Source organism: Homalodisca vitripennis, chromosome 2, assembly GCF_021130785.1.
Source record: "Homalodisca vitripennis isolate AUS2020 chromosome 2, UT_GWSS_2.1, whole genome shotgun sequence".
Lineage (NCBI taxonomy): Eukaryota > Metazoa > Arthropoda > Insecta > Hemiptera > Cicadellidae > Homalodisca > Homalodisca vitripennis.
This window is the reverse complement of record NC_060208.1, coordinates 52,826,918-52,844,236: the sequence shown is the minus strand read 5'-3', so window position 1 is coordinate 52,844,236 and position 17,319 is coordinate 52,826,918. Positions and strand designations below refer to the sequence as shown.

At 35.7% G+C, this 17,319-nt stretch overlaps 1 protein-coding gene across 1 annotated transcript in view; it reads right to left on the bottom strand.

Moving 5' to 3' along the window:
• Positions 1-17,319, bottom strand: part of LOC124353935 — a 47,905-nt gene that overhangs the window by 2,079 nt on the left and 28,507 nt on the right. Inside the window, exons 3-4 of the mRNA XM_046803998.1 lie at positions 11,198-11,501; positions 8,496-8,860 (exon numbers count right to left, since the gene is read on the bottom strand). Coding sequence (XP_046659954.1) covers positions 8,496-8,860; positions 11,198-11,501 — 669 coding nt within the window. The remainder of the gene's footprint in view (positions 1-8,495; positions 8,861-11,197; positions 11,502-17,319) is intronic.

Here is a 17,319-nt window from a genome sequence, read left to right as displayed (position 1 = left end):
TTGATCTTAATATCATCAATGCTTGATACCGAGGTCGGACAAATATTTTATATTTAAAAGATTTCGGGTCGAATTTTCATGAATTCCAAATCTATAGCACTGTAATGTGTGTTATTCTCATAATTTTTTATCTACACGGCGTCTTTATCACCGTTACCTATTAGCTATCTTGATTTACTATCTACTGTAAAGATTCTTTATCGTGGACAAAATATCGAGAAGGCATCATCGATGGACAGACAAGTCTGTGGGCATTGTTAACATTCACACAAAGTGATGTCATGTTGTATCTGAGCACCGCTCTGTTGTAGCGAGCTCCGCGGGAGAGTAATGTTCAAGGTGGCACAAGTCTGTGGGCATCGTTAACATTCACACAAAGTGATGTCATGTTGTATCTGAGCACCGCTCTGTTGTAGCGAGCTCCGCGGGAGAGTAATGTTCAAGGTGGCACAAGTCTGTGGGCATCGTTAACATTCACACAAAGTGATGTCATGTTGTATCTGAGCACCGCTCTGTTGTAGCGAGCTCCGCGGGAGAGTAATGTTCAAGGTGGCACAAGACTGCAGGGGTCCGGACTGTCCGCGCTCTATCGTCCTATCGACATTCAAGGCGGTGTAGCCTAAATTAAAATCTGATCTATGAAATAAGAAATTTTGAAGTGGAATTCCTCATGTGGACATGACGAAAGTTGAAATCACGAACGAAGCTCAATTCGGTTTTGTTAAATCAGTTCGAGGAGTGAATTCCAAACGAAAAGTCAAAATAAGTATCATATCTGACATATTTTGGATATTCAAAGATAACCAATGAAATAATTTCGAAACATTTTGTAATCATTAATGGAAGAAGATGGAATATAAGAAAAATTTCGAACCAGTACTTTTAATTGGCTGTCCACCGTCCACGTATATTAAAACCTGCTAATATAGACCAGTGGTACTTCTTCAGCGAAATTAACACTGTCCATAACCTATTTCATAGCCTATTTATACTATTAAATTAATCCTTCAAATTAAATATCTTTTTATTGCGTTTTATTACAAAACAAGAAAGATAAACATTACTTTTAATATCTTTGAAGGGAGACCTTCTTTACTTTGAAGAAGCGATTTCGATTTTAATTACATCATCAGACACAACAATTTTAAAGACACAAAATCGGTTATCATACGATTTAATAATATTATTTAGGTCTAATAAAAACGTACACTTACACAATAGTAGCCTATGTATTTTACTTCCTATCACCCTAAACCAACTAAATTCAAAATATTTTATTAGTTGCTGAAAAAAATGTGTACTAAATTTTATGAGTGTAGTTAGTCCCAAAAATGTTCTATTAGTTGATGAAAATTATGAAATGTTCACTGGACCACGTATGATGAAATCTTGTGAACAGCAACAGCCCATATTTTATTAGCAAGCGTGAACGGACATCCCATCCATAAACTGGCAGCTCACGTCGAGAATTATCATACACTACACAAATACACAATTCACGTCCACAACGGTTCACTTCTTTAGTTTTTATGTTTTTCATTTTCTAAAAAAAAAAAAACATTCTACTAAACTACATCCTTTGTTTTTTAATGAAATGGTTCCATTGTAACAGTTTCAGAACTCGAAGCTCAACGTTTATGTTTCTCAACTACGTACAGTACATATGGCTACATTTATTGCACAAAAAGTAGGCTTTATTTTAAAAACGAAACAGTATTTAAGAAGTTACGTAAAATTGTGTAAGATATACACCATTTTTTTACAGTCTATTAAGGATTTTAAAATAATTAATTTAGTGACAAAACCCTCTTTAACATACATTTTATATGTCAGGGGGCGGTTGTCAGACCCCCCCCCCCTCAAAGTATCATTCCTAACTACAGCGGGCCACTATATCGACCTGCCTATCAAACGTACCGAAAAACAGTAGCGATGAAACATCAAAGAACCGCGAGCCGCCCGTATGCAGAACTACGGCCCTCGGGCCCGGCCGATCATCTGTTATTAAACTTGTTAATAAATAAATCGGCGCCGATGAATCAGGCCCGGACAAGGAGCCAATTGCTAGCGCGGACACAGGGCGGCCCGTTGCCTTTGATCTGTGCCAGGACGACGACCCCACACCGTCCACTCTCACCTTCGTTATCCGCGCTTTTAGCAACATCTGTTCTCGAACCACTATTGGCTGAGGGTCAACGAAGCTTCTAACTTAGTTGACTGTCTTGAGAACCTCTTGAGCTCAACATTCAAATCTATGACCAGTCGATTTGAAGTGTTCTCACCACAGATCGGTCAACGAGGACGAGTTCGTGGAAAATTTAAGTTACAGTCAAGTTGCATATTTAACATCCTATATTCGTACAGAGTGACATCTTAGCCACTGTAAAAAAAAAAAATACCATACTTATAATGTACAGTATATGTTAAATCAGAGAACTACACAACGTTTTAGTAACTATTACTAATATTAATCTAGCCCTCTCAGCGTCCATCTTATTTTGTGAAATGCATACCTGTTTTGTGTACTTTTGATTGTTCTCTTTGTAAAATTTATAATGAATCTAAATAGTGACTCAATTATAAAGTGTTATATACCACTTTTTTGTAAAGAACTGTGCTTTTAGACTGTGTAACTATGAAGTTAAAAAGACAAATCTCTTATTTTAGACACAAAAAACAGTTAAACAAAAAGTAAAAATAAAAACAAAATTTGCAATAAAGAATGCACGTGTATTTGAAATATTACACATATTCGAAATTCAGAATAGCCAAATTGTAGGAAATTTTCATATATATATATATATATATATATATATATATATATATGAAAGTCAAAACAGTGATTATCTTTTATGAAAAATATAAACAATATTTACATGCAATAGATATCATTTCTAACAATTAGTAGGCTAACTACATAATAACGAATTGAAAAGAAAACAAGGACAAAATAGGCTGTAAACACCAAAATTCGTACTTCGTATCTAAGCAAAAAAAACAATGAAAACACACTTCGCTGTAAACAACAGCTGATGAAAATTATGATTTTCTAACACTCTTGAATAGAACATAGGATTTTAAAACTATATTTTTCTACACAGTTTTCTTATTAACTTGCTTGTTTAGCAGATACAGCTTGCCAAAGTTTTATAAATGCCACAATTTGCCATTTGCACACATGTAAATATACAAATCTGCCATCTTTGGCTCACTTGCTAAAGATTAAGGATATTGCACAGTATAACGGAGGAAGTATTAGAATGATAGTAAAAATGTATTTATTTGGGGAAGGTCGATTAAATCTTTGTTTTTACACACAATATAAATTGGCCACATGCTGCCAAATGTACAAAAGTGCCTTAATGTGGTAGGGAATTTTGTACACAAATAACTGAAAGTTGAAAGGTATAGGAACAAGCTGAAGGGAAACAACCTAAAAAATGTTAAATTTAAAACATTTTAGCATCCTTATTTTTTGTTTCATAACAGTTTAGGGATATTTTTAATTTTAAAAATATGATTAAAACACATCCAAAAAATTTATAGGTTTTCTTATAAAATGTGTATTTGAATATTTGAATTACGAAATCCATGTACCCTCCAAAGGAGCGCACACACTGCCCATCTCAAAATCATCTAAAACCCCCTTTGTGATGTTATTAGAAAGAAAATAAAATAAGACACCATTTTAGTACAATTTATATCTAAAAATATTGAAGGTAAAAAACTAAATGTATAAATTCTGCATAAAAAGTAAATAGATGTAAATGTTTAATGTTGAAAGCACATATAAAAGCATGGCATAAAACTTTAATTTCACCCCCTCACCCACCATCAGAGAGTCAAACATGAGATCTTGTTAAATATTTTCCTACAGCTTAATACAATTTTTAAAAAGAGTTGTTTCCAAACCTAAGCAATCTCCCTTTAAGTTGCAATTATTAACAAAGTTTCCTATTTATATGTGACAACAACTAAATCCCTTTTTAATCACCCCTTAATATGTGACATATCTATTAATACTGCACTGAAATTACACAGCTATTTCTACAACATAATGTTTCTTACTTATTCCAGAAAACCAAAGAGTATTATATAATTAATTTAGTATATATTTGTAATAAACAAAAATAAAATACAAAAAGTTTAATAATACAGAACACTTCCTTAAAAAAAGCAAAATCTTCCCTAATTCCTTTTTGAAATAAGATTAACATTACAATATAAAGTGAATATCTTATGAAATGTTGACACATTAAAATTTAAAATACATTAAAATCTGTACAAAGTAAGTTAACCTAAACCAAAGAAGGGCTCAATTAAATTGAATTAGGTAATTTTGAACCTGAATTACTGACCTCTTTAGAGATCTAGATTTATTTTCAAACATGGTTCATTAAATGAATACATACTAATGAATTAATAATCTTAAGAATTGTTATAATTCTTACAGTCCTGGAAGGAAGAAAAAACTACTACAAAAAATATGCTAACAATAGCATTGAGGGCAAGCTTATCAGCAATAAATTTATATTAATGGGATGAAACTGCCAGACTTATGACGATGATGCTGATTTATAGAGGTTTGCACTAATGAGGTCTAATTTATGATAACAATGTTTCTCTATGATAATGGCTAACAACGCCACTGATAACTAGGAAAAACTAGACTTTCAGTAACACAGGGGTTTCTTCTTAAATTACTTCTATTTACACATTACAAAATCATTGGACTAATTTCAAATACAACATATAAAATTACAAAATACAAATTCAAGTAATAATTTATATTTATGCCCCTGACTTAAATTTTAAGGCATCTGCTTCATCCTGGAAAATATATAAACTTTATATACTTCTCTATTTAGAAAAAAAATCAATTAAGTTGGTTAATAGTAATACTTTCCTTGGGTTAAGGGCAAGCATATCTTTCTTAGGGTGAACACGTTACACACATTGTGTGCACATGTTTGATTTATGTTAGGCAATTTGTTTTATGCTTCTAGAAGAATACCACAATTCAATTAGTAAAGCTATTTATTACTGCCACTTCTCCATCATCTTTGAGACTGGACTAATGAGAATGGAACAGGTACAATAGCAAATAGAAACCTAACAATAAAAGTCCTAAAGAAAGCTATAAGACTTACTTAACACTTATAGATTATGTTTCAGCATATGCATATTTTTACATTTTATGGTTCACCAGTGATGAATTCACAACATATAAAATGTAAAAGAAATGTAATTGAAACACTATTATAAAACCCACATTAATGAATAAAGCTGTGAATAATTGCACATAAGGCACTCGAAATTGGCTGACTTCCTTGACATTGTGATTTGGTATTTTGCAATGGCTTAAACTAAAACAGCCGAATGAACACTAACATGTCTTTACAATCTATTCTTTTCCAGACTGCCGGACGTAGATGTTTTTTGACTGAAGAAAAAGCTTCTCAGTCCTAAGCTTACATAGTTTTCTCTATCAGTACATCAAGGCAAACTCTACTACACCACTGGAAATATCTTAGACCGGATGTTGACACTTTTTCACTGTATGTTTCCAATACCTATATATTTTTTTCAATTGAGGTAACAAGGCAAACTGAACTTAGGCACCATAAATATGTTAGAATGGAAGTGAATTTCAACAGTTGGAAGCAGATGATTTATGATCAAAGTAGTCTTTTCAGTCTTATGTCGCAGTAGAGCAAGTACTTTCTGTGTTTCAATGTTTACTGGAATTAAATTAGGCTATTACACACAAACATACAAATTTAATAGCACAAAAACCACACAAAAAAGTTTCAAAATCATGTTTATAGATGTCTATTAGCTATGTATTTTCTTTATCGGGACAAAGAAGGCAAACTGACATAGCAAGTGAAATACCTTATACAGGAAGTACATCCAAAAGGCTAGAAATAAACTTTTTTGACCGAAGTAGATTTCCGAGACCTATGTACATATTTAATTGACCGGGACAATAAATGCACACATAAAACTTGATATGTAAGTCAGTCGCTATTTCCCGTAACCTCTGATCCTCTTAACCATGAAATAATATATACCTAATGAATGCCTACTAACATTTGAAAAATATCACAGAATTCTATCATATTACATCATAAATACTACGCTAAGAAGGATACACTCTTCGATTTTTTTTTAAATGTCTGTGAAACTGCGGATAACTGCTAGTTTTCAATAAAATCGTACATATCAATGAAGCAAAATGTTTTTATTGAGTAAATGTACAAAACATGTATAAGAGGAGCCACTGATCCCCTTTTAATAAGCCTTACTCTGCCCTTCCTCATGGGACACTAGCCTGTGGAAAGAACTTATATAACAGTACAACAGGAAGGGTTGATACAGTACAAGGTAGTACTGATAAAAAGTGCTAGATTCACAAGCTGGATTTGAATCTGCATTACATATCTTCATCTAATGTATCTGCATTAATTATATAAAATCATCTAAACAAAGCTATAGCTCAGATCCAAAGTCCAACATCTTAAGTGGCACCGCTCTTCATCAAATCAGTCAATATGAAATAGGCTTAGGCTATAAAGAACATAATCAATCCTGCATAAAAGTAAACTCTATTTTGAATAATAACCTATAAACATTATTTTGTTAATTTTGCAAAAGTTAGAGGTTGGTCTGGAAGCAAACTATAAATTTTGTGACATGGTATAAATTCCCATATTATGGAACAAGAAATGAAAGTAGAAAACTAAATAAAACAACAAATTATATCCTATTTGTGTAGGGCTTAAATATAGTAATTTAAATATTTAAATGACTATATTTAATAAAACATGAATAGTTCATATTTTGTTCTAAATTTATAACTCATATTAATAATTAATACTATAAAATTGTAATTAAAAGCATGTACAGTTATTAGTATATTACCAAATGAGAATGCTAATAACTTTTCCTTTCTTTGAATTTAAACTGATTGTTTTAATACAATGTACAAAATATAAAAATATTATCACATATAATTTCTAATTGAAACAGAATACAACCATTTTCTTAACAGATTTAGTTTTAAAATGGGTCAAATTTGGTAAATTTTCCCACCAAACTAACTTTTTTCTCAATAGGTTTTTGTCCTTTAAACATTCTACTACATTATTCTACATTGTTAACGATTAATAAGAACAAATTTTACGATGTGTAAAAATGATAACGGACGATTTAACTGGTCAAGTGTCTCATGTAATTGAGATAACAGAACAAGGTCGCCCGATGAGTTCAATCCAGTGCTAGCCTTCCAACTCAATCCAGTATCCAGTGGCAGTGATTATTTCATCTTGGAGATTCATATATTTGAGCTGGATGAACTAACTACATCCAAAAGTAAGTGTATTGGTTGCTGCCCAGCGTTATCATTATTCCTCTACAAAAACAGTGCAGAACAGTAATGACAAGGTGCTAAGTGTAACACAGACCGGAGAAAGGTGGCGATGTTCAAAAACTGATCGCTGCACAGACATTCACGTGCAATCAAGTACACGGCTAGTTCATTAGAAATTAGGTTATGCTAAGGTACTTTTCTTTGTCTTGTCTAGAGTTTCAAATTGACTTCTGTTGAGTTTTCTGAAAAAGAAATGGGAACAAACCATTCTACCGCAGTAGACAGGAATAATTATATGCACGAGTGCAAGCGCGGCAAAGCTGCTTGCTAATCCTCAAGTTATTGGGGGTCCTGGACTAACCGTACAACTTGATGACTGTTTTCGCCAAAAGAAAGTAAAATTTTTTTTGTCATGTAATAAATCAACAATAGGTATTTGGCGGCATATGCCGAGAAAGAAAGGAATGTTTCTTGTTTGCCATTGAAAACAGATCTGAAGCTTCACTCTTATAATTTCTGACAAGTGGGCTGCAAATAATGGTATAAAAACTGTAACCAACAATATACTAATCACTCTGATAACAATAGCTGCAACTTCATTGATCCTGCTACAGGCGCCCATACCAGCAAAGTAGAGAGAGTGTGGGAAGTTGCCAAGTCAAGCTATGGCAATCATTCAAAGTTACTGGACAGTTACATGTGTGAATTGATGAGGTGAAAGCGGTTAGAACCAGGGGCCAATCCATTTTCAAGAATTTTGCAAGTTATTACATCATCATACTGACCTCCAACACTATTTGATTATTCATTTGTTGAATAACACCAATTGTCATTAACATGGTTTTCCTTTTTTGCAATGTATCTAAAAAAACAAAAAACTCAATTCCCCTTGAAAAAATAATTTTTTTTACAGCCCCTAGAAAAAAGTAAGTTTTGTGGGCATATAACCGAATTAGACCTTAAAAGGTATAAAATTGTGAGTTATCCCTGCCGCTGCTTTTAAATTTATGTATTTTCAATATTTAAAAACTTATGAGATTTTCTGTATATTTCGCATGAACTGATTGATCAGGCGATTGCACCTAACCAAGTAAGGTAGTAATGATCCCAGAGTCTGACTGACCTGACCACGGTGTTGACAGGCTCGGGAATGTATCTTTGGTTCTCGTCGTGGATTTGCTGCTGGACAAGCCGCCTCAGTAGCGGCTCGTACTGGCCAGGCTGGGGGAGTACGGGGGGTGCGAGAGGGCCAGGGCCACCAAGCTCCTGGAGCGGTATGGCGCCTCCCCTGGCCCCCCGCGCCCGCTTACGCCTCTGCACGTTGCGGCGCACACAGCACTGTACGGACAGGAGCAGGGTGCAGACCATGGCCGTAAGACAGCCGATGTACACGAGCACCATGAGGTCGCCGCCACGCTTCTGGCCGCGGAGCACGCTACCGGCGACCGTCAGCGACACTCCCGTCAGGATGCCGGCGATGAACAGCACCTACAACAAGGCAACACAGTCCACATGAAATCTTTCGGAGTGTATTATATTTATCAACATAAGACTTGTTTTCCTGGAAAAGTTGTTGCCTACAAACAAAAATGTTCTCTTTGCTACCCTGCATCCAAACGTTTTACAGAATGCTTTCAGCATTGATACCTATAATCAGAAATATGCCCGTAAAACTACATAACACATACTTTACTATAAACTTAATTCCCTCAACAACGGATTGTGGTAGAAAATATTAGAGAACTAAAAAAGCTCTTTCTTTTATCGCAAATACTACAATAAAACGTACATTTTCTCATAAGTTTTATTTTTCAGAATATAAAACCTTGACAATGGCAAGCTTTGCAGTATATGTGCCATGTATTTAAGAATAACATGCAGAATAGTTTATAACATACTTGTATGGTTTGTACCATTACTAAGGTACAAGAGGAAAGGCACCAGTCACTGATCATGGCACAAGTGGCTTTAGAAAGGGGTCCGTACAACGTCTGTATCTGAATTTAACAAAACGTTTCCTCATATATGAGGGGAACAGGTTCTTTGTTTACAACACGCTAGATATATATTTGATTATCTAGTAATAATATAAGCTCAAAGTTGTTTTAATTTATAAAAAGTTATAATTTTTATGTTTAAATCATCATATGATGTGTTATATTGTGAATATAGTGGCTGTTCGATAGTTGATTATCTCTTAAAAATTATGAAGCACAGGAGGGAAGGCAAATATACAGTATTTAAGATAAAATATATTTGTTGTGCATAGAAAAGCGTAAAAATTGGCAATTTTTTAATAATTAATTAGTTCTACCCTCACTGCAACAGAAGAACTCAGTAAAATGTTGAAACCCTTTTGTTGTAGCTCACGTTGACAACTCAAATAAATGCACCAGGCTCGGTAATGCCGTTCATTATAGTCAGTACCTGTGTACAACGAAATGTCCCTAATTTTTATTTCATCTTTTTTTAGAAAAGATAAAAAAGACATTATCTAATTAACTTTTTTATTTTAAGACTGTTAATAGTGAATATAATCCTCAATTGTATCAAACTAAGTTTTCGGTCCAAAGTGCTGTTAACGGAAATGTAAAACTCGAAAAGACCAGCAGTATTGTGAGCTACCGAACTCGGCGCAGCTAGGAATGTGAGAAGTGCGTGCGCGCGCGCGCTCACCACCACACTGTACCCAGAAAACAGTTATATTGTCTGCAACAGTTTACAGTTTAACAGGGAAAGAGGAAATGATGTCTTGAATATACGCTTGTAAATCATTTAAGACGTTAAAGAAGTTTTGAGATGGAAGTTTCATTATTGTAGTTGCCACTGCCACCTAGTGGTTGGCACGCAGGACGGTGCAATGTGCCAATCGTCTGTGGCACGTGTCACCTCATACCGAGTAACACGATTGCCAGTTTGTCCACGCCGGTAAGTTGGCACTATGTGATACGTCTACAACTGATTTACGACCGGTGATCGCCAGCCACAATAATGGCACGTAGTCACGCGCCTCGCACTATCACCTACTGCATGCAAGATTCCAGTAGTGAAGGCCCGGGCTTTCAAAACATTCTTTTACATGCATCGAATTCGAACAATCTATGGTAATATTCAAAGGTCGTTGTTTTTAAAACAAACTATTAACAGGTAGTTTAATCATTAATGACATAAAACAATGCAGTTTGGATGAACGGGAATTAATTAGATGTCACCTACGGCCAAACAGCTTTCTGGAAAATAACTACTTAGTTGCGGGATGTTATTTTCTAGAAAAAAGCATGCCAGAGTTATCAACGGACCAGCTCTTACATCACGCCACCTCAAACTATCTCACATTGGCTCTGGCCAACGTCTATTTCTAGCGCCAATTTGATTGTTTTTCTTAGTCTTGCGTCATTCCTGGGTCCTGACGTGACGCTGCGCCGGCCTCGATTATTAAATGCATGCCCGATATAAAAACCACCCGATGTATGAACAAGGGTCGGATGGCAGGTTCCGTGCAAAAACTACCAATTCAGATTTTAGTTCGTAGATTTTTGGACAATTTAAGAAATTAATAAAGTGGAAACACAAAGTGGACAGAAAAGGTAACATTTTAAAATATTGTAAACCATTCCTTTTTATCATCTTCCGTTATGACATATAAGATTCATAATTAGATGTAGGCTACCTCGCTACAGAAGCTAATCCAAAACCAACTGCAGTTATTACCTCAAATTTGCATTAAACCGGAAACAGATAATTCCTGGAGTCGGTAAAGCGAATAAAAAAATCATCATTCACAAACTGACTACCGTAGTTTTAATACTCGTTGAGAAAGTTCACCTGCAGACAGTAGTGGCAGAAGTTCTCGAAGGCGGTGCAGTGGCCACCGCAAGGGTCGACGGCGCCCTCCGTGTGCACGGTGCTGGCAGGGGTGACGGCACGCTCCGAGCCGGGGGCGCCCAGAGGCGGCAAGGCGGCCCTGTTGAGCCGGGGACCCTCTATGACATCGTAATGCGGGCTGGGGGTGCGGGCAGGCTGGCTGTAGACACGCGCCTGCCAGTCCGCCGGCTCCTGGTAACAGTCGGACGGGCAGTGGTAGGTGCGGCTGCTGCCGGAAGAAGAGGAGGCGGGACCCCACGGATTCCTGAAACGACAGGAAGGGCATCAGTAGTGACAGGACAGAAGGAACCACTCAAATCTAAAAGCAGTGTCCTGTAAAATGGAAAACAAAGTATTGAACAGACACAAATATCAAGAGAAAGTCTGTTATAACAGCTTGCAACAAAACTCAGACTATTTCTTTGGCAAAACATTTAGGCAACAAATAGGATCATGAACAATCACGTCAATATATTTTGTTGTCAACGCATGTGCGAATCGGATTAACATGGGAAAGATACAAAGAATGTATTACACACGATTTGCTAAATTATAATAAATGAAAGTATAAAAAGATAATACTATACAATAATGGCTGTGTAAATTCATTATTACAACCAGATATGAACTTTTAACATCAAACACATACAAGAACAAAAGAGATTATCACACATATTTTTTAGTAGATTCTATACCTTCGAGGATTTGACAGTAAAAAGAAAAACAATACAAAAGGATTAACAAGATAACCACTATGAAACTTTTTAAAATTCAAAATTTACAGAATTAACGGTAAGAGGGTATATTTGTGTCAATTTTATATTTGTGGATGGGAAGAAGTGCCATCTTAAGACACTCACTTAAAAATCAAACGTTAACACTTACAGTAAATCAGAGAGGTGTAGGCGTGAAACATAAACATATGAGTCAGTTGTAGGACTGGGAAGGAATTAGTTGGTAACAAAACCTGAATAGACCGCAGTGTTAGGGCTTACATAAAAAATGTTAAAATTTGAATATCAATCAATGTAAATCGTACTAACGAGGTGGCGTATATCAATATGAAGTAATCTGCCGCACGAAGGCGTCTGCAATAAAAAAACCACTCGGCGTAGGTCGTTAGCAGATCAAGTGAGAGATTCCCTTCAAGGCCGGGCGGTTCCCGCCAAAAGTAATGACACTCGCCAACAAGTCGTGTCCGGGAAGTGGCATTAGCTCTCTTTGTTGTTATGCCGAAGTAAACAGCATCAGTGGATGGTTGTTAACCTTTTTTACGTCAAGTGTCACAAACGCATTGTACGACGAACATGTAACAATTTTAAACCTACATTTTTCTTCTTAGTATCCTTTAGTCAGACATTTATAATTCACATGCACAATAGGTTTCGAGAGACTTCGCCAACTTGGACATTTCCTAATTGTCCATAGAAACACAAATTATAATAATTAGCTATGTTGTCTAACCAACTTTATCTGAAAAACATTTCAAAATCATTTTCTGTATCAACACCAACAATATTGATTACAAGCACAGTGTATTAATTCGTTACTCTAGCTTATGTGTAGTTATCGGAGCCACACGCAACTCGCTCCATATTGTAAAATATGATAAAAGTAATAATCCATATGAGAAGAAAGAATATTACAAATAAATCTGCGGATCGTGGTCTGGCAACATAGATAATAACGTACAAAAATCAATATTCCTCAAACACAAGCGTCCTTAAATCGGGCCGCCGAGTGTCATAGTTTAGAATCTTTCGAAGATCTAGATCAGTCCTTCTGTCCTCCTTTGAAGAGTGGGATGGCTAAAACATTTTTTAATATTCAGGGGGAAATGCCTTGTTCAAAAGAAGAAGTTAAAATATACGATATAGGACGAGAAATGTGTTGTGAACGTGCCTTCGACAACTTATTTGAAATTGTATCCAGCCCGGAAGAGTTTTTATTTTCAAGCAGTTTGATAGCTTCAATTATTTCAGCAGGCTGTGCCGCAGTCAGTGTAAGAGGTGGATAAGGGAACTGTGCCGGCACATCTGCAAACAAGTTGGGCGCTACCTGGTTATCGCCCAAGCGCATCCCTGTGGTTGTAAACTGTTTATTTACAATGTTGTACACTTCTAACTCGTTGTTAACAAAAATATTTCCCAACTTAACCGACATGTTGCTTGTTGCCGCCATAGGGTCGAAATTATTAGGCGAAGTGGTTTCCTTATAACTTTCCTATATATTATTTTGAACTTTTATTTTCAGTTGAGTTGTATTTTAAATTTACATTGTAAACGCTTCAATATTTGGCTAGATTTAATAACTCCAGGCGTAAGCCATTTCTTAAAAGTTTTCTTGTTTTTATAACAAAAAGCTTGAACCCTAAATTGGAAACCTTCAGTGCCGGAGATCTCTGCAGTAGCCATAAAACGAATTACGAAGAATGTCTTATCGTATTTCACATCACAAACGAAATAGTAACTTGAATTCGTGGAGACAGGACAGGTGACGACATTTCACATCGATTGAGGTTATGTCCGCTACAATCAGCTGTCACCCACCCCATCGGTATTACACGCGCTATTAAACAGCTGTTGTGGCTGCTCCACCTCGATAAATGGGGCGTGTCTAACCTAACCTCACTATGACGTCCGCCACCACGACTTGAGACAACAGAACATCGCTCACACCGGCTATAATTGGGGCCCATTTGTCCTGTCTGATTGGCTATGGACGGTTGTCGCTTGGCTCGTCCCTGAAGCCGACATCTATTTACTATGAGACCAAAATTACAAAGAATCAAACGATGGCTCTTTAATCATATCAAGTTATTCACCCAAGTAATAAGCACGTAGGCTTTGTTAAAAACACAAACATAATTATACCATTACCATCCCTCGTCTTGATGATAACCAGCATAATGTTACGTGTATTGAAAACACGCAAAGAACCAAGCTTGAACTATCAAAACATTAGACTTTTATAGAAAACTGTGACGTTATATATGTGATGTTATTATTTTACATACTGTATAGATTTATTACTAAAACAGGTCTCGTGTGTGTGTGTGTGTGTGTGTGTGTGTGTGTGTGTGTGTGTGTGTGTGTGTGTGTGTGTGTGTGTGTGTGTGTTTGTTATCATTGAATCACAAACCTGCCACAAAATCTGTTTATCCCATTGTCTAATAGGGAGTGCAGCTGGGTGCAGATGACGGTAAGTGCTGCGAGGTGACGACCTGGCACTTCTACCGCACTCCCTAATCGATAGTACTATATTAAAAATCCAAGTTTATTCACTCAATGAGGAATAACATATAATAACACGACCACGTCCTAAACGAATTGAGATCTATTAACTATCTACGAAGCATATTAATGTTCTTAAACAAGAACGTTTAAAATTTTGTGAATAACAAGTTTCAACTTTGTTGCAAATAACACTGAAAGACCTTTGCATATTTGTCGTGTTCAAAATACAATTTTGTTTCCACTAGAATTCGACAAAATAATACAACTTTGTTTATGTTTGTTTCCAATACGAGTTTTACAGTCCATCCAATATTTGTAAAATATTTGCATATTGAGTATTGACGGCGAAAATATTAAACATGTGAAGTGACACACATTTGTTCACAGATCATTTATACTTTTGAAGAACTGCAAGTCGCCACTTTTAGGCTATTTATCTCGTTGGCCGACGCTCACGTTACTATTGCTTACATTTCGTACGGTTAAGTATGAGTGTCAAGCTAAGGCACTTTTTCATGTGGCATTAAAACAATTTCTTCGCTACCAAAAATAGCGCTAGATCGAATTCACGAAAAATATTTTATATAATGAAAAATGAGACCCTGTCTATTATCACTAGGTATGCTTCGTCCATAACAACGAACGCAACAGTCTCATTTAGTTTAATCTTGTATTGCTCATTAAGTAAGCAACAGCGCACATCTTAACACCTAGCAAACAGAACTAAAGCTCCAATAATACTCTGCAACATCTTGTAACATCAGCATAATCTTGTAGTGCTCGTTATGTACCAACAGCATTCAACTAAACATACCTAGCCAATAATGACACAACATGTAATATATCCATAAGTTTAAATAACTGGATGTAATAGTTACACGGGTTGACCCCACTCTACTCACTCCCATCTAGTAGTAATAAAATTGTCGTTGGCCTGGACACTTTTAGGATCAATGACCATGTGATAAAGTGTGCAACTGTTACGTCTTATATAAGATCCTTTTCTTCTATTCATAGTTGATTTTGATATTTCTTGACGACAGAAAATACAAATGCTACAAAGTGGACCACTAGACGGAACACTAGAAATATTAAAAAGCACAGGTGGGTCCCTAGGCTAGTTTAATATATCTGAGACCACTTCTTGTGGCTGATGTGATGATTTTATGACCCACTAAAAATCTGCAGAGGATTTGAGTTCGCCCTGGGGACCGAATGTACAACCTCTGCATTTTTCTAAAACACTATAATTTCGCCAATAAACATAAATTAGTTGCTATAATGGCTTGATGAAATGCAAGGAAATTACATACAAGGCCTGGACAAAAAGCTCCCCGGGCCTAGTCTGATGTTTAACCCAGTCACTCTTGAGGGGGGAGAGAGGGAGGGGGTCAAGCGGTCGGTCCAACGAGCCTTGTAATTATTTATATTAATTTGCCTCCGAAGATAATTGCTCCTTGCAAATTAGCTGCCACGACTGGACTAAGCTTCCAATGCCGTCACTCCGATATTAGTTTACAATTAATAGTTCTAAAACATTATCTAACTCTAGATTGTTTAGTTAGCAGAATGAGGTACTCATAAAAAATTGAAAGCTAATCGACGGAGATACAACAAATTGGTAATCATTTAGACTTCTACCACTTTTTGAAAGTTTAAAATTTTCCCTAAACGCTTTGAAATAAGTAGCTTCAACAGAAACATAATTTTAATATACGTTATAATTGCATGGGAATCTATCGTAATCGTCTAGAAATCGGCTTTAATTCGTTTTTATCTCTGTTACAAAGTGGGATGAACATAAGTGGTGTATGACGTGTATATAAAACACGTTTTTGTTATGCCACCCTTTAAAAATGTTCGCAGTTAAAATCTTAAAAGACGTTAAATTGCGTGAAAACTAGAACTGTTACTAGTATATTTAGATGAATGAAGTGACAATATTTTGTAACCGTTATCACTGAAACTATTCCGATGACATTTTGTAAATATGTATTGTTTTGTCTACTTTTCTGCAACCGCCATTTACCATATAGTAAGAAAATATCCAGGTAAAAAATGTCAAATCTAAATAAACATACACTTATTATTGTAAATTTTAGCCAACTTTAAGTATGCAGTGCTTGGTTAGTACTATAATGTTGATATAAAAGACTAAGTTACTATCTATGTTTATGTAGTAGACGCCACACATGTCACATGTCATGAGAGGTATCAGTTGTATGTTGTTCCTGGCTTGTTTGTGCAAGCGTAACTGTAAAGTGGCCGTTCTCGTTTATGACTTGACGGACTACGTTGGAAAAAGTACCGTTGGAATTGTTATAAAAATTTCAAACTAGTTGGTTCCTTGTAAGTTTTTTTATAACTTATGTAATACAGCTAATGACTATTAAAAGACAAAATGTGGGCTGCTCCCGTCTTGTGCAAGCATACCTTTAAATCTTGCTCGCTTATGCATTCACGGATTTCATTGATAAGAGTACCGTTGGAATTGTTATAAACATTTCAAACTAGTTGGTTCCTTGTAAGTTTTTTTATAACTTATGTAATACAGCTAATGACTATTAAAAGACAAAATGTGGGCTGCTCCCGTCTTGTGCAAGCATACCTTTAAATCTTGCTCGCTTATGCATTCACGGATTTCATTGATAAGAGTACCGTTGGAATTGTTATAAACATTTCAAACTAGTTGGTTCCTTGTAAGTTTTTTTATAACTTATGTAATACAGCTAATGACTATTAAAAGACAAAATGTGGGCTGCTCCCGTCTTGTGCAAGCATACCTTTAAATCTTGCTCGCTTATGCATTCACGGATTTCATTGATAAGAGTACCGTTGGAATTGTTA